Raw genomic sequence first — 24,538 nt, 5'->3', positions numbered from 1 at the left:
GGGATGCTTGCCCGCATTCACTAGCTTTCATTAACTAGCTTGCTAACAAAATCAGCGACTGTTCCAGCTAGTGCTGAAAACATCTCCCTGTTTAAAGGACTCAGGTTTGTATAGGTGACAAAATACAAAATACATGGAAAATATTAATATTTCTCGATAATTATTGTTTACTGTACTTGAAATCTGTCTACAGGCAGCCCAGTGCTTTGAGAAGGTATTAAAGGCACAACCTGGGAACTATGAAACCATGAAGATTCTTGGGTCATTGTATGCGAGTTCAACTTCACAAAGTAAAAGAGATATAGCTAAGCAACATCTCAAAAAGGTATAGTAATCATGATTTTTAGTAAAGATTTTGTTAGTCTAATACTTTAGTAAACCTCCAGCTTATAGAGTGCACTGAATAAAAAAATTAAATTTTGTATAGATATAATTTTTTTAGAATAGTTTAGAAAGCTTTGTATACTAATGTTGTTGAATCTCCTTTGTTCCGTAACTGGAATACAAACCTACGCTATTTATTAGGGGTATTACTTTTGGTGAAGCTGAAAGGATGAGCCATTAGAAATTAGCGAGAGTTAACTATGCGTCCCGCTAGTTAGCGGGGAGGGGGGGTTAACTAGCGAACCCTTTTACTCACACACCTGTGAACGAGCTCACTTTGCTTTTGGCTTGGATGGTGGACGGTCGTTGCCGGTTTTCATCCTCGCAATTTTTCAACTGCCATTTAATGTTTGTGTGTGCATTGACTTCTGCCGGCGACCATGCGTCCCTGCCTTGGTCCTGAGGGTCGCACTTGCAGTACCTTCATGTCCGTCGAGGATATGGATCCTCTCACCCTGTACTTCTGCCTGCAGAGGTCAAAGGTGTGATGTTTTAAATAAGTGTATTGAATGTCAAGAGTGGTCTGCCTCCCAGTGGGTAAGGTTTCAGCGATGTTGTAAGAAGTCTAAGCGGGACTCTTCTCCGTCAAAGGTTACTTCGAAGTAGAAGCAGCCCGAGGCTGCTTCTTCCACTTCCCGACCTTCCTCCGAAGCTCCTGCTTGTTCGGCCTCCTCCGGGAACTGTCGAGTAGTAGCGTAGGCGGCTTAACTCCTGGACAACCTCGGTCCTCGAGAGACAGTGTTGCTTCCCCTAGCGAAGCGGCCCCGCCTCTCCCCCGGGAGTTCTATGTCACTTTCTCCTCTTACAGGTTCGGCCGTCCTTGGGGTTACCGATTTTCCCTACAAGGAGGCCCTGCTGCAGCTACTTCGCCAGGGTGCTAGTGTGCAGCAATCGTTGCCATTGGAGTTGGATCCTCAGGCCCTCGTCGACGTGGTATCAGAGGAGGAGTCTGCGGCCCTGCCTGCCGACATTCTTGCCTATTGCCTCTTCCGCCATTGCTGAAGACTGCACTTCCCCTGTTGCTGAACATCCTTCGTAGGGCGAGCAAAGTCTTAGGCATGTTCCTCCTGTGAGTGTTTCTCCCTCCAGAAGGAAGTCAACTCATAGAGACTCCTCTTTGGTGGACTGCAGCTGATGGTCAGCTTGCTGATCCTCCGGCCCCTAGAGGGCATCACCGTGGTCGTCGTTCCCGACGTGCTTGCCCTCCTTCGCCATCAGAGGAGGAACCTTCTCGTCCGACGTCACTAGTTCCCGACCTTCGCCTGCCTCTGGACCTCCTCCTGTCTATGCAGCTGCTAGTCCTCAAACCTTGGTTGAGGACTCTACGCCTGAGGATCGTGCGCGATCCACTTCGGAGGATGTTCGTCCTTCTATAGGACACATCCTTTTGCCAGACCATTGTCTAGTTGCTCGTCAGCCTTTGTATCGCTGATCGCTGACAAGCTGACCTCCTACTTGTCTGTCTCCTACTCACTCTCCTGGTTCCCGACTTCCTACTGCTCGTCATTCACCAACTCTTCATCTGCCTGCTCGCCAATTGCTTGCATGCCAATTACCTGTGTATACTTCATCCGCGCGTCCCGATGATCCTATTCGTCACGCTTCTACAGACCATCGTCGGCCAATGCATCGCTTGCCAACGCATCAGGCTTCTACCTCTCACCATCGTTCCCCTAAGCAACGTGTTACGTCGGAACATTGTTCGCCCTGCTGTCCACCTCTCAACCTCATGTAAATCACTTTCGGAGGTTACTGCTTTAAGCGCGCCACGTCAGAAATTGCCTAAGTGTCAGCGTTCGCTGCGTGGACATTCGCCACTCGACGTGCTCCCATAGGCCATTGAACAGTGCAACCTCAACACCATCTAGCACATCAATCGCTACCTACGCTCCAGGGTTCCCCAACGCATTAGCCTTTGCCAACTCGTCAACGCTCTCCAACTTTGCAACGATCACCAGCTCATCAGTGTTCGCCAACATGCCAGCATTCGCCTACTCTTTGGAGTTCTCCTCACTGTCAGCCTCCAGCAACAAGTCGACGCTCACCAACACGCTGTCATGCACAGCAACATCTTGAAGCGCAGACAGAAGAAAGCGGCCACCATCGTCCACTGACTTTCAAGAAGTCATTTCATCCCATGGAGGCACAGGTAGGTGACCACAAAGCGGAAAAGTAGGTTATCACCCTCCAGACCATCGGTTCTCTTTCTGAGGTAGGGCAGAGTCCCAGTTTGCAGATTATCGTAGCCCCATTTCCCTCCCTGCAAACGCATAACAGCGCGACCGCCGGGGAAAGAGGGAAAGGGCACTTCTGGGGATTTTAAGATCCCAAAACTACCGGCATCTAAGGCTGACCCACGTAATCCAGCGGTTCCAGTTGAGACTCCTCAAGGGGAACTTTCGGTTTCCTTCCCTTCGGGGGATCTGTCAGACAGCACCAGCGTCAACAAGCAGCCCTGGTTCGGAGCCATCGTCAGGACAGTTGTGCAAGCTTTCGGGCCTACCTCTTGGCGGCAGAGATCACAATCAAGAAAAGGTAAGAAAAGGTCGCGAAGTATGCCATGCAGGCTACTTTATGGCTAGATCAATGGATACGGTCTTTGAAAATCCTCACATAGACCGAGGATTTCTCTAAGAAAAGTACCAGGAAGGCGATCGAAACCTTCCTTCTTTTGGGTAACCGGACCATCGAGTTTTTCGCCCACCAAGTATCGAACTTGTGGGCTAACACTATCCTTAAATGCAGGGTCTCGGTATCTGAGATTTTCCATCAACAGGTCCCTAATGCCGAGATCGCGAGGCTCAGGAATTCCTCTATTGAGGGTTCCATGTTCTAGCCTAGGGACATTGAGCAGGCTGCAGAGAGGTGGAGGAAGTACTGCGAGGAGACTCTCCTTCGTAGGACCCTGACATCCCGGCCCTACAAACCACCAGCTCCCCCGAGCCTAACCAGCCCAAAACCTTGACGAATAAAACAGCAGCGAAGAAGCCTTTTCCTACCAAAGACAAGAAAGGCTCAAAGTCCTCCAAGGGAGGAAAATATCCTAGAAATAGCGGTCGTGGGAGCAAATGCTAGGATAGGCATTCCCCCTGATTGTCCACTAGTAGGGGGATGCCTACAAAATTGCTCTAACATGTGGAAGCAACTTGGGGCGATCCCTGGACAGTCTCCGTGATTCGTTCAGGGTATCGGATACTATTTATGTCATCTCTCCCTCCCCCTGATCAAGGATCCAGTGACGATAGACTCCATTGCGATGGGATCAGCAAAGGGGCTAGCCCTTTGGGCTGAAGTTCAGACCATGTTGGAAAGGGACACTCTCCAGGTGGCTTGACAACTCCCCAGGCATCTGGAGACAGGAGACCAGTCATCGACCTTTCATCTCTGAACAAGTTTGTCAAACAGACTTCGTTCAGCATGGAGATGGCAGACACGGTCAGACAAGCGGTAAGACCACAGGACTTCATTTGCACACTGGACCTAAAGGATGCATACTTCCAAATCCCAATCCATCCGTCTTCAAGGAATTACTCGAGATTCAGCCTAGACAACAGTTAATACCAGTTCGTTCTGGCTGAATCTCGAGTAATTCCTTGAAGACGGATGGATTGGGATCTGGAAGTATGCAGTCTTTAGGTCCAGTGTGCAAATGAAGTCCTGTGGTCTTACCGCTTGTCTGACCGTGTCTGCCATCTCCATGCTAAATGAAGTCTGTTTGACAAACTTGTTCAGAGATGAAAGGTCGATGACCACGGCACCCCAAGTTTTCACCTAGTGTCATCTTGGGCACGCAAGATCAGCAACCGTTCCCTCCATTATCAGGATGAGTGATTGATCCTAGCAGACTCGGTGGCAACCCTTCTTCAGCACCGAGACAAACTTTTGAGGCTTTGCCAAAATCTGGGGATCATGGTAAACCTTGAGAAGTCTATCCTGCTTCCCTCTCATAGACTGGTATACAGTACCTAGGAATGATTTTAGACACCAATCTCCACAAATCCTTTCCATGAGACGAGAGGATAATGAGGCTGAGAAAGTTCGCAAGACCTTTTCTTAGATGAGAAGAACTTCCGGCCAAAAGTGGCTGTCTCCTCGGAAACTCATCATCCTTGGCCCGTCTAGTTCCCAATGGCCGCCTTAGGATTTGATCCCTCCAATGATGACTAAAGTTCCGGTGGAATCAGGCGTTTGATTCCCTGGACATTCTGATCCCCATGGGACCAGAGGAAGGACGGACCTCGAGCGGTCGGTGGCAGATGAGAATCTTTGTTGGGGCATAGATCTTCTCATCCTCCCCCTGGACTTGATGCTGTTCTCAGACACATCAAAAGAAGGGTGGGGGACCCACGTGCTGCACCACACGACCTCAGGCCTTTGGTCAGAGTCCGAAAGGTACCTCCACATAAATCTCTTGGAGATGAAGGCCGTCTTTTGGGCCCTTCAACAGTTCCATCAGTTTGTGGCGGGCCACTCAGTGGTGGTGATGAGCAACAACACCACAGTAGCGGCTTGCATCAACAAACAAGGAGGTACTTTTTCTCAGCCCCGATCCCATCTAGCAGTAGAAATACTGAGATGGGCTGAAGTCCACTCAATGCCACTATCAGCCTGCTTCATTCCAGGCAAAAGGAATGTGCTCACTGACAATCTGAGCAGAGCATCTCAGATAGTGAGTACTGAGTGGTCTTTGGATCATATAGTAGCCAACAAAGTTCTGACTTTTTTGGGTTCTCCGACTCTGGATCTTTTCACAACAGCTCTGTACTTCAGGCTCCCACTGTACTGCTTCCCAGTCCCAGACCCCAAGTCTCTCTGGCAAGATGCATTTCATCAATGGTGGGACACCATTGATGTTTATGCCTTACCTTCATTCTGTCTGATGAGAATGGTACTCAACAAGGCCAGAACATTGGTCAACCTCTCAATGACCCTCATTTCTCTGCTGTGGCATCATGCGAAATGGTTCCCGGACCTTCTGGAACTCCTGACGGAGCCTCCAAGAGGACTCCCTCTATGTCACGATCTACTCAGACAACCACACGTCAACATGTCCCACAAAGCCGTAGCTTTGCTACGACCTCACGCCTGGAGACTATCCAGCATCTCCTCACTCAGAGAGGATTTTTGCAACAAGTTGCATAGAGGATGTGTAGATACCTGTGGAAGTCATCAGCAGCAGTCTAATAGGTAAAGTGGAATGTCTTGTGTGGTTGGTGTTGTGGAAGGGGTATCTCTTCACTCGATGCCACTATTCCAGCAATAGCGAGTTCTTCGTGTATTTGTGTGAGGAAATATGCCTTTCAGTTTTGGGAGTAAAAGGCTATCTCTCAGCCTTGGCCCTCACCTTTAAACTGAATAGAATGGACATTTCCTTATCGCTAGAACTTTCCTTACTCATACGCAGTTACGAACTTCCCTGTCCTCAGTAGGAAGTGAGGCCTCCCCCGTGGAACGTGGTTTGAGTTTCCGCGAACCATTACTCCAGGCAACAGATTGCCACCTGACTTGGAAGACTGTGTTCCTGCTCGCCTTGGCTTCGGCCAAACAATTCGGCGAACTGCATGGTCTCTCATACGACATTGCCCATTCAAGTTTGTAGTTTGTTGCCAAGACTCAGAACCCATGGGTTTTGGATCTTAGATTCGACTCCTTCCGCATAAAAAGGTCTCTGCTCTGTAATAGACGGCCCAGATCATCTGTTACTTTGCCCAGTAAGGAGTTTGAGGCTCTACCTCAAGAGAAAAGGAGCAGCCCGCACTCTTTGTCAGCACCGGGAGGAAGTGTGAAAGGGCCTTCACAGCCCACTAATACAAGATGTGACCCACAGGAGGCTCGATACATTTTCTATTGGCCCTGTGGTGGCTGCACAACAGCTGGTCTAATACCTCAGGCACTTTATTGGACAAGTAGCAGAAGGATGAGGGCGCTGTTACCCGGTTTTAGTCTGCTTGAATGAAAAAGAATGACTGGCTCTTTTTCTTTTCTTCATCTCCTCCTCTCTTGGGGAAAGCAGCATCCTGGGTTCTCTGCACAAGCTGACCTCAAACCACTGCAGGTAAACCATGCTTCCTTGTGTACCTAGTATTAAGCTATTACTGTTGCGCCCCATACCCTAGTGAGGTCGTATTGGGAAAGTCTTGGTTACTACAGTTTTTCCTTCAAAGACTCTGAATAACTTTTACCTGGACAGTCATACTTCTAAATATCTCACCACATAGCTTGTGTAGGCCACAGACCTTGCTACGCGAGGTATTAGGGGCTCCTTATTTTCGGTACTGACCTACTCAAGAAAAGGAGTCCCCGAGTAAAGCCAAAAAGTCAGATTGGCGGGAACTTCCACCCTCTTAATGGGTGAGTCACCCTTAATAAATAGCATAGGTTTGTATTCCAGTTACAGAAAAAATGACTAATTTGTATTTTTTGTAACGTTACAAACCTTTACCTATTTATACAAACTCACCCGCCGACCCTGCCCCCCTTTAAGTCCTAATGCCAAGTCAAGTGAACTCAGTTGCAGGTGTGTGATGAAGGGGGTAGCTAACTAGCAGGACGGGTAGTTAACCCTTGCTAAATTCTAATGGCTCGCCCTTTCAGCTTCGCTGAAAGTAATACCCTAATAAATAGCTAAAGGTTTGTATCGTTAGGAAAAATACAAATCATCTCTGAATTTGTCATATTCCTGATCTGGATATTACAGTGACACCTCTTTTCATTCAGTTCTTTGTGCATATTGCATAAGCTTTTTATTGCAGTGTCTTACTGAACAATTATACAGCTGTAGGTTCCCTACGAATGGCAGACTATAGATTCTAAACTACCGCGGTGGCGCCGCCATCGCTGATGTAGGTCACGTCATCTCCTTCCACTCGAGGGAGCTATAGGTACAACTGTCCAGGTAACATCAATTCGTTCTCTGCCGGCTTCTTGTGAACATCGGCGGTCGGTGCAGACTTTTTTCTTCATTTGTTGGGAAGTATTATCTCTCCAATATCGGTGAAGTATTCAACTCCATGTTTGTAGGATTGAAGCTGAATTTCTTTTCTGCAATTTTGTAGTCTTTCCATCTTGTCGGACTCTATTTCTTCAGTAGTTAGGTTTTGCGCCGGTAGGTGCAAAACTAGTTTAGTTAAATTAATATATGATTCGCACACTAAGTGCATTAAGTGTAAGGGTTGTGAGTGCTCGAGAAAATCTACTTGTGATGAATGCAAGGATCGAAGTGAACAACAGTGGAAAGTTTTTGTTTCTCACTCGGGGAAGATAATTAAGGATAGGAAGAGGAAGGCGGCTCTCTCAGCTGAAAGTAAGACTAGTTTAGCTTCTTTGGCTTCTTCTATCGAGGCTCCTGCTCCTATTCCTTCTCCTTCTCCTCTTATTATGTCTTCGATCTTGAGTCCTCCTACTCCTGCTCCTGTAACACCTTTGCCAACTTCCCGTAGAGTTTCTCCTGACACCATTGCCAGCCTCGAGTCTAAATTTGAAAAGAAATTTGATGTACTGTATTAGCTAATATGGTGATACAGTTAGGTTTATCTGTAAAGTCTTTCATTGAAAAGACTTCTAGTAAAGTGAAAAGTGTCAGTGCAGTGCATCTGAGGGGGTGGCTGTTTGTCCTGATAGTTCTCCTAGACGAAGGTCACTGTCCCGCTCCCCCGCATCGGGGAGAAGACATACCGGAGGTCCAAGGGAGACTATCGGGGTTTGCCCACAGACAGTCGCTTCCTCCGTCGATCCTGTGGTGCGACAGCAGGATTCAACTAAACACCATTGGAAAGGTGTGCAGTTAGGTAATCAGTTATCGGCAGAGTCGAGTGATTCGTCGCCGGTTATACGTCGTAAGTGGTGTGATTCTACAGTCTCACATCCGTTGAAGAGACATTCGACTGAAGAGGTGCTATCTCCGCCCCCTGTGAAGAGGTACAGAGAAGTAGATACAGTATCTCTTACCCGTCGTGTAGCGTAGCTACATGGACTTCGCCTCGTATTCTTACGACAGCAACAGCTGCCTTCGACTCGGTTATGAAGCGACCGATTCTGAGTTCGTCGAGATCTTCGACTCATCAAGCTGTCGAAACTTTTCCTTCGACTTTGCATGCGACAGATAATTCGACTGGCGCGAGACCTCCGATGGCGATCGTGTCAAAATCCACAACCCCAGTTGCTTCAACTTCAACTCAAGAAGACGAGAATTTAATTCCGTTACGTCGACAGTTGCAAGAGCTGATGAGCTGGATGAAAGAAAACAAACAACGTACGAAGAATAATGAGTCGAATCAAGAACCGTCTCTATCGCCTACCTCTTCGGATGACGAGGAGGACTTAGAGCGGACTATATCCCTGTCTCGTGTTATTCGTAACTTTTACGCTACCTTCTCGACATGTACCCGGATTACTTCGTAGCAGTCGCTCCCAGCTGCTTCCATCTTCCCGATGAGAAGGAAGAATTTCGATCCTCTTCTCCCGAAGCTCGTTCTTTCCAAGGCTGCTAAACATTCGCTTCGTGATATAGAAGATTGGTTGAAGGCCAAGAGAGAACTCAGGAAGACAACTTTCGCCTATCCTCTGTCGAAGCTTATTAAGAAGAGGTATAGGGTCTATGTAACCGGAGAAGGCTCCTTTATGGGAGTTTCTGCCTCTTCCCACTTACTTTTACGGGTTTATTTCTCGCCCTCCATCAGACACTTAAGAATCTGTTCAGCCGGGCCTTGATGTGTGAAAATAATTTCTTTCCAGTTTATATTTTGCTCTTTTCTGTTATTCGCTAGCATTTGTATTCAGGCTTAATAGTTTTCAGGTCACTATTATAACACTTTCCAAAGAGATAAGTCTTCAGGTTTTTCTTGAAAGCTGCCACATTTTTGCTATTCTTGACATCAAGTGGAAGGTCGTTGAAGAGTCTCGGTGCAGCATAACTTCTCTGGCTTGGTGGATGCAACTAGAAGGTCCACGTTTGCAGCAGGTAGAATATTCTTCACATCGCCTGAGTTGGACCATTTGGTAAAGAATATTTTCAAGATTTTAAAAATTATGAGTTTCTTGGACTAGACGATCGGAGCCCTCTCTACGAAAATAGAAGATTGCCCCACTCTTCAGGAATACCTGGCATCGGACTGGCTTGGGGTTTTGTCACGTGCCGACAAGTCAGTTCGGGATGATTGCGATGAGCTGGCCTCTCTCTTTGCATTCGGGACTCTCAAGAAAAGACAGCTCTGGTGTTCTTTTGTTTCGAAAGGAGTCGCTTCGCCTCAGAAGTCCGCACTTTTGTTTCTTCCTCTCGACAAGGATCATCTGTTTCCCGAAGAAATAGTGGCCAAGATTCTGTCAGCACTGGAAAATAAGTCTACTAATGACTTGCTTGCCCAGTCTTCTAAGCGGGTTAAACCCTCGTCTGTGACGACTACTGCCTCGGAATCACCCTTGCATAAGAAACCCTTTCAAGGGGGTAGGTCTAGACCGTTCGTCAGGCCTCGATCGAATTTACGACACCCAACCAAGTCCTCAACCAAACCCGACACGAAATCATCCAAGTGATTTTTCAATCTTTCATGCTCCGATAGGGGGTGGATTGAGCCTTTTTAGGGAGGAATGGAGTCGCAGAGGGGCAGAGCCCTGGGTGACCTAAATTCTCTGGTTCGGTTACTCCATTCCTTTCAAAGACACTCCGCCTCTATCCAATGTTCCCATCACATTACCCGCCTGCTCTTCAGGCTCGGAGAAATTTGTAGCCTTAACCCGAGAAATAGAGATTCTCGTGCAGAAGGCTGTCGCAGAGGAGATAAGCAACAGACCATCCCCGGAGTTTTACAACCGTCTGTTCGTAGTCTCCAAGTCATCGAGGGGCTGGAGGCCCGTACTAGATGTTATCGCACTGAATTTGTTCGTTCAGAATACCAAATTCAATATAGAAACGACTCGTTCAGTGTTGGAATCCCTTTGTCAAGGGGACTGGATGGTATTCCTGGATATGCAGGATGCATACTTCTACATTCTAATTCCCCAGGACTCCAGGAAATAACTTCGGTTTGTGTTCATGGGCAAGACCTACCAGTTTCGAGCTCTTTGCTTCGGCCACTCGACAGCACCGCCAGTATTTACGCGAGCGTTGACTTCTCTGGGAAAGTGGTTACACCTGGTCAGGTTACGCTGATCCCTTGATTTATTCAAGGGAAAATGAACGTGTTGGCGGACAGACTAAGTCGCCTTCTTCAAGCACTGCCGTTAGAATGGATATGTGGCGCTCACGAACAACTAAGCGCACACAATCAGTTGAAGTGCGCGAACAACTCTTATGACAGGGTTTTTCGAACTCTCGTTGCGCAAAGTGTTCATGAGTGCACAGGAGTTTTACTCTTATGACAGAGATTTCGAACTCTCGTCCCGTGAATTGATTGCGCGCGCCCATCGTCATCAAGAGTATTACTCTGATGACAGAGGGATGCCTGCTGCCTACAGGTAACTATGACACAGTTCTTTTGGGTCCTAGTCACATAACACGATTCCAAAAAATTCCGTCAGGAATCAGCGACATAGTTCCTGTGGGTTCTTGACACAACATTCCTTAAGTTTGTGAGAAAGGTATTCACAAATAGATTCTGAACCCCTAGGTTTTCATCCGATCCGAATCTCTCGGTTTCCACGATCCAGAGGTTTCTGAAAGCTCTGTGGTCGACCCTCCCCCTTCTACGGGATGGGCCTTCCAAAGGTGTGACTTGTTACGTTACGCTACACTACCAGCTGATTACTATATCAGCTACTCTGGTTTCGCCAGCACCGATTCTTTCGTTTTTGAACGAACCACTGTCATCTTTCCTCCACCTTCCCACTTTGATTGGTTTGGTTAGCAGACGGAAATGAGCAAGGAATAAAAAATTCTTTACATTCCAATTCATCTCTGACAGGCCTTGCCTGATTTAGACGGTAGTTTTTCTCACTAGCTAGAAAGCGTTCGATGGCAACCCCTTCGGGTAAGTGGTCGATGACAATTATGTCTGGCATTCTTGAAGCAAACTCCCACATACGAGACTTCACCCTTTTCGGGGGACTCGTTCCTGAGAAGTGTTTACAGAACTTCAATGGGTGTTGTTTAAACTTCATGAAGGCCGTAGGCCGTCCTGGAGCATATGCTCTAGCCAAGACAAAACCGCGAGGTTATTGTCTTAAACTCGGTTCTACCATTTGATGAAGGCAGCCTCCCCCATCATTGTACTCTGGGTATAACGACTTGCTTTTTACATGATAGGCTTCCGAGATCTTTTATTCTATCCTTACAGGGTTATTGTTTCGAACAATTAGTCCCGAAGGAACGTTGTTAGCTGACGTTAAAAGAACGATAGCAAAATCGTGGGCAACTTTTCATTACGTTTACGAACGTTTCAAACTCCGCCCACAGGTAACCAGACATACGTTTCTGTGTAATGAACACTGGCTAGCCCCTCACATACAGAGGAGGGGTAAACCAAAGGTGAAATGATCGCCTCTATACTGTAACTGTATATTTTGTTTGAGAACATGTTCGCTCTCGTTCAAGAAAATATTACAGTTAATCAACGATCAAAATTCTCTCGGCAATAATGTTGCGATTCGTCGCACATACATTATTCGCGCAACTTTTCCAATTCGTGGCCACGAAAATTTGTTCTAAAAAACCTGACAGACTTGATAGGCCAGGAAGAAGAAGAACGACTCTTATGTCCCGTGCGGGCATTAAGATACAGTATTATCTCCGCAGAACAGAGTTTTCTGAGAGTTAATTGTAGAAGCACATTCTCAAGCTAACGACACAGTTTCCTTTACTGAGAGTGAAAGCTCACGAAGTTTGAGCGGTAGCGACTTCTCTCGCTTTTCAACACAACTAGTCGCTATCTGCTATCCTGCAAAGTACCCTTTGGAAGGTCTAAATATGTGTTTGCTACGCATTAGTTGAAAGAAATCGAAACAGTGTTTGAAGATTGTAAGAGTCTCTGTACACTTTCAGTAGCTGGCATGGTGTCTGGAGGAACAACATAGGGGGTTGCTCCCTCTGTTAGCCTATGTTTCGCTTTGTAACAAGGTTGGCGAGTTAAAGGGAATTCTGGGGGTACAATGTACCTGGAGTACTCACCAATCATTTTAGTGTTAGTTTTGGTGGGTAAAGGTTTTTATTTCGGTGTAGGTGACTGTTTTTTCATGTTGGTTATTTCTGGTCTTAGCCCAGGGCAAGGGCAATATTTTCTTATATCTTCGTTCAGTCAGCGGTGAACACCATGAATACAAGGATCATCCACTCTATGTAGAGGCACCCATTGGTCATATTCCAAGCCTTCTACTATGTAAGATGAGCAGCGACCAGAGGCAGTATTCTCCTGCAGTAGATCTCTTACAAGATAAGGTACAACAGGCACTAACAGTACTTTTGGGTATACTTTATTTTCAAGAATCGTATACGACTGTCGAAGTAACCTTACATCCACAGCCTTGCAATGGGTAATCAGCTGTATAATTGTTCGGTAAGACACTGCAATAATAATGTATTTTTATTATAAAATGAAATTTTATTGCATACTTACCGAACACTTATTAATTAAAGCCCTCCCTCCTCCCCACTGATGGATGGTTGGGCAGAACAAATTGATGTTACCTGGACAGTTGTACCTATAGTTCCCTCGAGTGGAGGGAGATGACGTCGCCTACATCAGCGATGGCGGCGCCACCGTAGTAGTTTAGAATCTATAGTCTGCCATTCGTAGGGAACCTACAGCTGTATAATTGTTCGGTAAGTATGCAATAAAATTTCATTTTATAATAAAAATCCATTTTTCATGCAGTAATTCTGACCATCCTATGCATTCAGATCTTCCCAGACTGTACAAAGTAATAGGTATGCAGTCAATTGTAAGCCTTGCCTTCTCCATGATAAGGTTCAGTACTACACAGTATTTTAGAATTTTACTTTAAGCTGTGACCAAATTGGGGAATGTTCTTCCTAATTTGGCTGTTGAATTGGTGGAACTTCAGAAGTTAAAATTTTTTTTCAAATGCTTTTCTGTTGAATGATGATGTTAAATTTCTTTTCATAGTTTATTTATGACCTCCATTGTAGCGTTGTTACTGATCTTAAAATATTTTGTTTTTTATTCATTTTTTTTTTATATAGTTTATTTGTAATTATTCCCTCTACTTACTTTGCCTTTTGAATACCTGGGGCTTATAGCATCCTTTTCCAACTAGGGCTGTAGCTTTGCTAGTAATGATAATAGGAATAATAGGTTATACTGTCACAAATCAGATATAGCTTATTGAAATTAACCATTTCCTGTTTGTAGAATGCTGTATCATTGAACAATTTCCTAGTTTTGTAATATATTTTTATAGTGATCCATGTGTGTTAAAGTGGTAATATATATTAATACTTGTAAATTTGATCCAATCTCTTGTGCTTAGGTAACAGAGCAAATGAGTGATGATGTTGAAGCTTGGATTGAGCTGGCTCAGATTCTTGAGGGTAGTGACCTTCAAGGGTCATTAGCTGCTTACCACAAAGCCACTAAGCTTCTAGAAGAGGTTATCCAAATGGAAATTCCACCTGAAATTTTGAATAATATTGCTGCCTTACACTTCAGGTAATTATTATTATATATTGCTCATTATTTGGTTTTTAGACCCTTGCACAATATTGTTTCTACTTATATTTTTCTTAAAAAGATAATTTGATTGATTGTGTTTTAATCATGTTTTATAGTTAATTATTATATAAGGATGTTTTAAATCTTCCTAGGAATTTTATGAACAATGCTAGAACAGGTAAGCCATCACTAATCCAGCAACTTTGGGACTGGGAGGGTGCCGGATTATCCATTTTTTCCGGATTATCCCTATATCACAGGTAGTCATTGACTTACGACCGATATAGGGACTGATGCGCGTCGTAAGTTGAGGAAAGTGAAGTTTTCGTAGATTTTTTATGATGCGTCATGATTCGGATATTATCTAAGTCATATTTTATCAATATTTCTTACTATATATCATTATTCTATTTTCTTGTGGAATAGGATATCATATGCTCTATTAAAGCTTTTTTGTATTCTATTTTTCAATTGCGAAAGATTGCTCACATATAAGTGTCGTATTTTATATATAATTTCTTTATTTAATCGAAATATCTTCATATATTACATCAGCACCAATATGTTACTGGATATCAAAGTTTTCATACAGTTTGTTTGTAGCTTCAATCTTGTGTGACAATGTGTGCGCGGGTGCCTGTGGGTAGTTCATTTTTAAAGTTTCATACAGTATTTAATTTTCTATTAATTATGAAGCCTTCATATTTCATTAGACATTATTGTGGTTTATTAAAGCATGTTTGTATTCTATTTTTCAATTTATTGAGCACTTCAGTAATCAACAATTACTTTTGGTACGCATCAGCTGATCTCAAGGTCACACTACCGTATTGCGATTATGCACACATACAGTATGATTAACACGAAGTTCTTTACATAATCTTCTTGACTTATCCGAAATCTCTTCATGAATAATCTTCTTAACTTATCCGAAATGTCTTCATGATGAATATTACATCAGCATCAATATGTAATAGTATCAGTATCCATTCAGTTTGTTTATAGACCTTATTGTTATTTATCATAAGAATTCTCTCTCTCTCTCTCTCTCTCTCTCTGTGCGCGTTTGTTCATTATGATCAGTGATGAAACCTGAACAAAGCAGTGGTTGCAGTTTTATGTGGTGTGTTTAGCAAAAGCATGATATAAAATTGTTTTTATTTAATTCATTTTGGATTTGTTTCTGCTTGTGTAATGTGCAGCTAGACTGTTTTCAACAATACACTAAATATTGTTTTCCTGCTGGAATGAGGGTACGTCTTATATTTGTTTACGTTGGAAACAGCGCTGCCAACAGGCCAGTAGTAAAATAATTGAGGAAGAGTACCGCCAACCAAGCAGCCAGTAGCAAAAATAATGCCGGTGAACCGATGTTTCTGAATTATAGATTGCTTGATTAGTGATGGTCAATCTGTATGACTATTTTAATCGCAGTATTAATAGGTACTCCTTTTGTGGTTAGTAAATTTTTAAATATGTAACTTCCCTGGTAGTTATATATATATAGCTTAAATCCCGCGTTTCGACGCGGCACGGCAGAAATTCAAATTTGTTCCGTAACTGAAATACAAACCACGCTATTTACATGGGGTAATTACTTCGGCGTAGTTGAATGACGAGCCATTAGAATTTTAACGACGGTTTACTACCCCACCGCTAGATAGCAGGGGTTAGGGAGGGGTAGTTTGCTAAACCTCCCCCCCCCCTCACGCGCACTAGTGAGTGCTTCATCTTACTTTTGGCTCGGGCGGTGAGCGGGTGTGTCTGCTCCCACCCTCGCTTTGACAGCCATTAATGCTTTTGTCTTTTACTTACTTTTTCTTATGCTTAACATATATATAAACATTCGTTGTGTTTATGTATATATTAGTGTATAGAATATAGTAAGTTTCCTTTTCAGTGTTTATGTATATATTTGTGTATAGAATATAGTAAGTTTCCTTTTCAGTGTTTGTGCCGTGTGTGTAGTGTACGACAATGGAGAGTGAAACTCCGGCGTAGTTCTAGGCCACCACGGTCCACGGTTTCACTTCATGGGGTGCGGTCTCTCCCTTGGTCCTCGGTTGTTCTTTCGGCTTCCGATAATTCGGTCGCCGTGGGGACTTCCTCGCTGGACTTCCTTCTGTTTTCTTCGCTGTTCCTCCTTTCCTACGGAGAACTTGGATCCTCTGCGAAGGGAATGTGGGAGTCTAGTTTGACTACGGTCTCTCTCCCTACTCGAGGTCGTTCACCCCTTACTACCTGAAAACTTTAAATTAATCAATCAATCACCCCTTACTACTACTACTATGTACAGTACTACAGTAGCGTCTTTCCTGTTGCGGGCTGAGTTGCTATTCCGTTTTTTTTTTTTTTTGTCAATTATTTTTTAATGAAATCTAATTGTATTTTTGACTTTTCAGTTTCTGGGGAACACTTCCCATCGGGGGTCAGTGGTTCTTACTATTTATGAACATTCAAATCAGTTACATAATTATAATTGTTATAATTCTGCTTTTTGTTAAAGTTCTCTGCCCTCCCCTTCTCCCGTAATGTCAGGGGGGGAGGAGGGCGCATACTTAATTTTTTATTCTTATATTTTGCTTTCCCTCGGGGTTACTCTTCGGAGTTCCTCCCGGGGGAATTTCTGTTAAATAATTATTTAACTTTATTTTCCCAGTTAACTATGCAGTTTTCTTCATTTGTCTGAAGTGTGCCAACGAAGCAGAGCTGTCCTGTTTAAAGCTCGCAAAGACCAGTGCAGCCTTGCCTTGGTCTCGGATTGAAAGGTGCCAGGGCTAAGATCACCTTACAGCTCTCTGAGCTCTCCTCCTCACAACATTTCGGCTTTACCACCAAACTTCGCCCACCTTCTCGTCTCCAGCAAAGGAGGTATTTCGAGATCTTAGAAGAGCCTCGTCCAGCTCTTCCTCTCCATCACTCCTTGGAAGAGCTCCCCAACTGACTGGTCTCATTTTTGGCAACTGAGATCCTAAATCAGGAGAAGGTCACGAAGTATGCCATGCAAGCTACCTTGTGGCTTGATGTTTGGTTAGGGACCTTGGGAATCCTGGTACAAACTTAGGATTTCTCCAAGGAATGTACCAGGAAAGCAATTGAAACTTGCTTGCTCTCAGGCACCCGCACGATCAAGTTTCTCACCCATCAAGGTTCAAACTTATGGGCGAATATCATTCTGAAACATTGGTATGCGGTGTCTGAGAGATTCCACCAGAAAGTCCCAAATGCCAGATCGCCAGGCTCAGGAATTCCTCTCTTGAGGGATCCCATCCATTTAAGCCTATAGATGTGGAACATGCTGCTGAGAGATGGAGGAAATCCCGTCAGGACTCCCTCCTCCATAGGGCTTTGACATCCAGCTCCTCAGCAGTTCCGTCCAGCCAAGACCATGACGAACAAAACAGCAGCGAAGACAACGATATCTTAGAAGTCCTTTCCTGCCAAGGACAGGAAAGGCACAAAGTCCTCCTGGGTAGGAAAATATCCTAGAGGGAGCGGCCGAGGCCGCAAACGCTAAGATAGGCACTCCCCCTGCTTGCCACCAGTAGGGGGAATGCCTACAGAGATGCTGGGACAGGTGGAAGCAACTCGGGGCCGATCCCTGGACAATCTCCGTGATTTGTTTGGGGTATCACGTCCCGTTCATAACATGTCTCCCTCTCCTGACCAGGGATCCAGTGTCAAAAGACTTCTTTGCAGTGGGATCGGCAAAGGGGCTAGTCCTCCTGGCAGAAGTCCAGACACTGTTGAAGAAGAGCGCTCTCCAGGAGGTCCTTGACGAGTGTCCAATCTTCTTCAGTCAACTCTCTTTCTTGTGAAAAAGGTATCTAGAGGCTGGAAACTAGTCATTGACCTCTCAGCTCTGAACAAGTTTGTCAAACAAACTCCGTTCAGCATGGAGACAGCAGACACGGTCAGACTAGCGGTAAGACCACGGGACTTCATGAGCACACTGAACCTAAAGGACGTGTACTTCCAGATCCAATCCATCCATCTTCAAGGAAGTACTTAAGATTCAGAGTAGACAACAGTAAATACCAGTTAAAGGTGCTGTGCTTGGGTCTTTCCACAGCACCTCAAATCTTCAATCTTCACCAGTGTTTTTGCCCTAGTGTCATCTTGGGCACTCAGGATTGGCATCCGTCTCCTTTGTTATCTGGACAATTGGCTAATCCTAGCGGACTCGGTGTCAACCCTTTTTCAACATCGAGACAAACTACTGGGGTTTTGCCAAGATCTGTGGATCATGGCAAACTTGAGAAGTCCTCCCTGCTTCCTACGCATAGACTGGTATACTGTACCTAGGTATGATAATAGACACCAATCTCCACAAAGTCTTCCCATCAAACGACAGAATATCGAGGCTGAGAAAGGTCGCAAGACCCTTTCTCAGACGAGAAAAGCTTCCAGCCCAGACGTGGTTGTCTCCTCGGTCACCTTTCACCGCTGGCCCATCTTGTTCCCAAAGGTCTCCTCAAGATGAGTTCCCTCCTTTGGCGAATATTCAAGACCTTACAGTTGCGTCAAGACAGTATGATATTCTTTTGTGCTCAGAAACTTTAGTTTCTAATATGAGGCACTCATCTGAGCTCCATATAACTGGTTTTAAAAAGCCAATAATGTTGAAACGCGATACCATCCCTAGGGCCAGGGGAATGGCAGTGTATATTAGGACTGAGTACCCGGCTTTTCATAAATCCTGCTATGAATGTGGATGTCATGTGATTCAGGTAATAAAAGTTTGTGGCAGGCATAACAACTTCTATTTGTGTTCAATCTACCAGAATCCTGACAGGGATGATTCTATCTTCGATTGTATTGTTACCATTATGGCTAAGATACAAGAAGATGATAGAAAAGCCTCTTGTGTCTTTGTTGGTGATTTCAATGCTCACCATAGGGAGTGGTTAAATCCTGTTTCTCCTACCAATCGTCATGGCTAAGAGCTTCAGACTTTGCCACTGAATCAGGCTGTGAGCAAATCATTAGTGAAGCTACTCAAAGGTCTGGTAACTGCTTGGACCTCGTATACAGCGACTCCCCTGGCGTTATAACAAGTAAGGTTGGTTCTCCAGTTGGGACATTTGATCATGCCTTGATTTCTTTAGTAGTGAAGACAGAGCATTCTGTGCCTGATGTATCTTACTTATGTAAGATTTATATGAAATCTCTAGCAGACTGGAATGGGATTTTGCATGATCTTTTGTGCTTGAATTGGTCACAATTGTATAGCAGTGTTGATCCTTTTGTCCCTTTTAATGAAAATCTAGTCAACATAATTTATAGGCATATCCCTTCTCGTGTACTAAGGTACCGAGTGAAGGACAAACCATGATTCAGTGATGATTGTAGAATTGCTTATTTGGAGAATCAGGAGGCCTATCATCTTTGGAAGGGTAACCCTTTTGGCAGATGTGTTTGACAGCAAGCAGAGTAACGAGAAACTCGAACTTCCTCATTCCTGTTTTCCTGAGACTAAACTAACTAGTTTAGCTTTTTGATCTCGTGAAATTAAAGCTCTCTTGATGGACCTTGATGCTTATGGAGTCGAGACCCAAATGGTATTTTTCCTTTGTTTTTTTATAAAAACTGCAGATTTCTTAGCTCCAAAGTTATCTGTTATTTTGCGCAAGTTAGCAAGAAGAGGAGCTTTTAGCACTTGTTACGAATTGGTAATGTTACTCCATTATGTAAATATGTTTTTGGTAGCTCAAGTTCAACTGATTACCACCCAATTTCCATAGCTCCCATATTATCTAAAGTTTTTTAACATCTTTTGGCAAAATATCTTAATAGGTTTGCTGAAGGTAATCATCTGTTCCCTAGTTTGCAATAGGTTTGCTGAAGGTAATCATCTGTTCCCTAGTTTGCAATTTGTTTTTTGTAAAGGGCTTGGAGCATGTGATGCCCTTCTTACAATCTCCAATGCTGTACAGAAAGCCCTTGATTGTGGTCAGGAAGTTCGCATGATTGGCCTTGATTTTAGTGCTGCCTTTAACCGTATTAATCATGAGGCCCTTGTATTGAAACTCAAACAGTTGGGAGTGGATGGGTCGTATCTTAGCATTGTTATTGAATTTGTAAGTAATAGATCTCAAAAAGTTGTTGTTGATGGGCACCATAGTGAGTATAGGAATGTGATATCTAGTTTTCCTCAGGTTAGTGTTCTTGGCCAATTACTTCTCATACTATATACACATGACATGTGGTTTGTTCTAGAAAATAAGCTTGTTGCATATGCAGATGATGCTACTCTCTATGCATCAATTCCATCTCCTGAATGTAGATCTGGGGTTGCTGAATCTCTCATTGGAGACCTAGCTAAAATTAGTGCATGGTACAAATTATTGGGTATGAAGTTGAATCCTAACAAAACTCAAAAGTATGATTGTAAGTAGGTCAAGGACCATGGCTCTTCAACATCCGGATTTCAGCACTGATAATTTTTCTTTAATTTTGTATGACTTAAAATTTTACGTGTGGTTCTCAACAGCAAATTTACTTTTGAGAAACACATTAGGTCTGTGTCTTCTTCAATTGCATGAAAAATTGGCTTGTTGATAAAGTCTTTCAAAATTTTTAGATTAATCTACTCTTTAGTGTTTTAATTCCTTCATTTTACTTTGTTTTGAGTATTGTTCTCCTATCTGGACTTCAGCTGCTGATTCTCATCTTAATATTTTGTTCAGGAACTTAGGATTCATTAAATTTCTTATTTCTGATCTAGATATTAATCTTTGGCACTGTCGTTCAATTAGTTCATAATCATGTTGCATAAGATTTTTTATAATTCTGACCATTCTTTATATTTAGATCTTCCTGGAGAGTTCCATCCTGTTTGTAATACTAGGTATGCAGTTAATTCCAATAGTCAGGCCTTCTCCATCATGAGGCTCAATACTACACAGTACTCCAGAAGTTTTTTTCCAGCTGTGACCAAGTTGTGGAATGACCTTCCTAATCGTGTAGTTGAATCAGTAGAATTTCAAAAGTTCAAACTCGCAGTAAGCAAATTTTTTATGTTGAACAAGCTTACATAAGTCCTTTTATAGTTTATATATAAAATATCTGTTTTAATATTGGTAATGTTTTTAAAATATTTCATTTTAATTTTTCATTACTTCTTATATCGTCTATTTATTTCCTTATTTCCTTTCTTCACTGGGCTATTTTTCCCTGTTGGAGCCCTTGTGCTTATAGTATCTTGCTCTTCCAACTAGGGTTGTAGCTTTGCTAGTAATAATAATAATAATAAAACCACTATAAATTCTTATTTCGAGCCTTTGATTAGCTAATACTGGTTTTGCTTACTGCTGTATTTTTTAGGTATTTTTGTTATTACAGTAATAAGATATGTTGAGATTTTTCATCATTAAATATTAGTTATTTATGTATGTATCATGTTATATAGTATCTAATGAAAATAGAATTGATAAGAAATGTATAAAATGCAGTCAACAGTTGCAAGTACATTAACGCTGCTAAATGAAGAAAATATATTGTGTAATTTTACTGCCATGTTGAGAAAAGAGAGAGAATATGCTAATTACTCTCCTGAAAAAGAGATGCATATGTAAAAAAAGTTGCACATGATTATACAGCAAATTTTTAATTCTTGTATTTAATTCAATAATTAATTTGCATTCGATACAGTAGTGTCAAACTCAATTTTTTGTCAGTTGAACTTATAAGAGAAGCAAGGTATGTATAATTACCGAGTCAAGTGTGTTACAGAATGATCTTCCAAGGTGTGATAAAATCACTAATCCGACAAGGCACTAGAATCAAAGGTGATGGACGATTAATCGTATAATATAGTAATCTGGATCATTTATTTATTTCCTTGCACAGGATACCTTGTGTTTTGTTTTCTTTACTATATTGTAGTTGTTATATTTTTTTCCTTCATTAAGTTCCTATTACTATACATGCAATATTTCCCTCAGGCTAGGAAATTATGAAGAAGCTCAAAAACATTTCAAGATGGCCTGGGACAGATGTGAAGCAGAAAAACAACAAGAGCAGCCACAGTACTATTCTTCCATCTCTGTAACAATTAAATATAACACTGGGAGACTTTATGAAATGTTTTGTCAGTTTGATAAAGCTGAGAAATTGTACAAAGAAATTCTTCAAGACCATCCAAACTATGTTGACTGTAAGTTTTTCTCCTCATTTTTAACAAATTTAAGATTTAAAAGCTCTTACGCCCTAATACATAGCCTTTTCTTACTCTATAATTTATATTTGACTTATTTAAACAAATTTGGTGAAATTGAAAACTTTAAATAACCTGAAGCTTTTTCAAATAAAAATGTAGGTGGAGTTTCTCATTAATATGTAGAGTTCTGTAAAAGTTACTGCAATCCATTGCTTGATTTATAATTATGGGGAAATGGAACATGAGTGACTTATAATACGAACACTGTTGGAATTATTTTGGTTTCAAAATTACCAAATACATTGTTATACTATACTGTATTGGATTATTTTGTGGTGTTATGAATTATCATAGTGTTCCTCAGTCAAACTTATTTTAAGGTAATGTAGATATTATCTATAGATTATACTGTATGAAGATTTACACAATGCAAACATCCTCTTCTGAGAATGGTAAATTCTCTGGCAGACATATTAACAATTTCATTCTTAGCAATTGGTTTTGTTTTCTACTTTTCATGAATCACCAGTAGGTGAGCTTATCTAAGTATGACTTTTTTTCATTTCAGGTTATTTGAGACTTGGTTGCATGGCAAGAGATAGAGGCCAGATTTATGATGCTTCTGATTGGTATAAAGAAGCCTTGCGTATGAACAATGAACACCCAGATGCCTGGTCCTTGATGGGAAACCTGCATTTAGCAAAGAATGAATGGGGTCCTGGTCAGAAGAAGTTTGAACGAATTTTAAAGGTATAATATAATATTTGATGTACAGTGTGTTGAAGTTGTTGATATAGTGTATATTTCTTGAAAGATATTGCAAGCATTTATTCTGAGGTTTCTTTAGTAGTATAATGTTATTTTGCGATGATGCTAAGGAGTATTCAAGATTTAATATTCCAATATACATGAAAAATAGAAAAATTTCCTCAGAGGGGCACAATTCAATACTCAGTCAGTTAGAAACAAAGTGGAATACTTAACGACAATAATAGCTAGGGAGGAACTAGATGTCATAGACATTACCGCTACCTGGATTCAAGTAAAAGTAAAGGATTTTATTGGAGAATATGAAATCCTGTTTCCAGCTTTTTAAGAAGGATCACCTTATATAAAAAAAGTGGAGGGGTAATGCTTCATGTTAAAAATCACTTAAACCCCTTAGAAATTAAATTAGAAACCACATGCGAAGTGACAGGTGCAAATATTAACACAATAGGAAAAAACTTGTTCATACTAGTAACATACAGACCACCACATCAAACAAGAATAAGAAGAGCTGTATAGACAACTTGGACAAGAAGTTAACAATAAGTTAGCTGTCCTATTGGAAGATATCAGTGCAGCAGTAAACTGGGACACTATGAATTCTACATCAAACAGAGGGATGTAGGCTACTAGAATTTGTCAACAATGAATTCCTCCGTCAGTGGGTTGATAAACCAACCAAGGGAAACAACATATTAGATATTGTGCTAACAACAGAAGAAAACTTAGTATCCAGTGTTTTAGTAGATGAAAATATTGGCAAAAGTGACCACAAAATAGTTAGGTTTCCAGTAAATATTCCTCATCTAAAAGAAAGCAAAATTATAAAAAAAGCTAGACTACAGACATAGACATAATAACTGGATAAAACTGAAGGAATACACCAAGAATTTAGAATACAGTATGACAAAACAGGGAACATAGATACACAATGGGACTCCTTTGTAGAAATATATAAAGAAAAAAGGCTAAATGTTTACCGCATAGAAAATTTCCTTCGTTCTGAGCTTGCTCAGCTGGCGGAGGAAGGGCAAACTCTGAAACTTGTTCCTGCTACTTATGGTGGACACCTTTCCCGTACGCGAGTTCAGTCCTCCCTGGAGTAGTCTTCTCCACTCTGGATTAAGAGAGGTTTATCAACTTGTCCATGCCTTTTCCTAACCCCTCAGAGTGACATATTGAGTGATTTACTTATGATACTTTACCGAGTAACACTTGTACAGTATTCCCATTATCAAAACATCGTATATCTAACATTGTCTAAAGAAATATCCTGCGCAGAGTTGGAGAGAGAGAAACGAATGAACGGACGAGTGTATTCATATGATGACTAGAGTAATAATAATGGCTATAAACGAACGGTATAAAAACTATAATATCCTATAACATATTGGAGCTGATGTAATATTCCTTTTGCATAAGTTGAGAAATTATATAAATGTGCGCATAATAATAATAAAGAAGTGTGACCTTGAGATGAGCTGATGACTACTAAAAGTAAAACAAAAGTACAGTGATCCCTCGCTACTTCGCGGTTCGACCATCGCGGATTCACCACTTCGCGGATTTTTTTCATAACGCATGTATATACATATATCGCGGATTTTCCGGAAATTTCGAAAAT

The 24,538-nt window shown here is 42.3% G+C and overlaps 1 protein-coding gene across 1 annotated transcript in view; it reads left to right on the top strand.

Moving 5' to 3' along the window:
- Ctr9 (RNA polymerase-associated protein Ctr9) overlaps positions 1 to 24,538 on the top strand; it is a 154,293-nt gene that overhangs the window by 63,845 nt on the left and 65,910 nt on the right. Inside the window, exons 8-11 of the mRNA XM_068387126.1 lie at positions 194 to 325; positions 13,804 to 13,982; positions 21,932 to 22,143; positions 22,715 to 22,896. Coding sequence (XP_068243227.1) covers positions 194 to 325; positions 13,804 to 13,982; positions 21,932 to 22,143; positions 22,715 to 22,896 — 705 coding nt within the window. The remainder of the gene's footprint in view (positions 1 to 193; positions 326 to 13,803; positions 13,983 to 21,931; positions 22,144 to 22,714; positions 22,897 to 24,538) is intronic.

The sequence above is a fragment of the Palaemon carinicauda genome, chromosome 1, assembly GCF_036898095.1.
Source record: "Palaemon carinicauda isolate YSFRI2023 chromosome 1, ASM3689809v2, whole genome shotgun sequence".
NCBI classification, from domain to species: domain Eukaryota; kingdom Metazoa; phylum Arthropoda; class Malacostraca; order Decapoda; family Palaemonidae; genus Palaemon; species Palaemon carinicauda.
The sequence above is the reverse complement of the archived record's forward strand: the minus strand, read 5'-3'. Positions and strand labels throughout refer to the sequence as shown.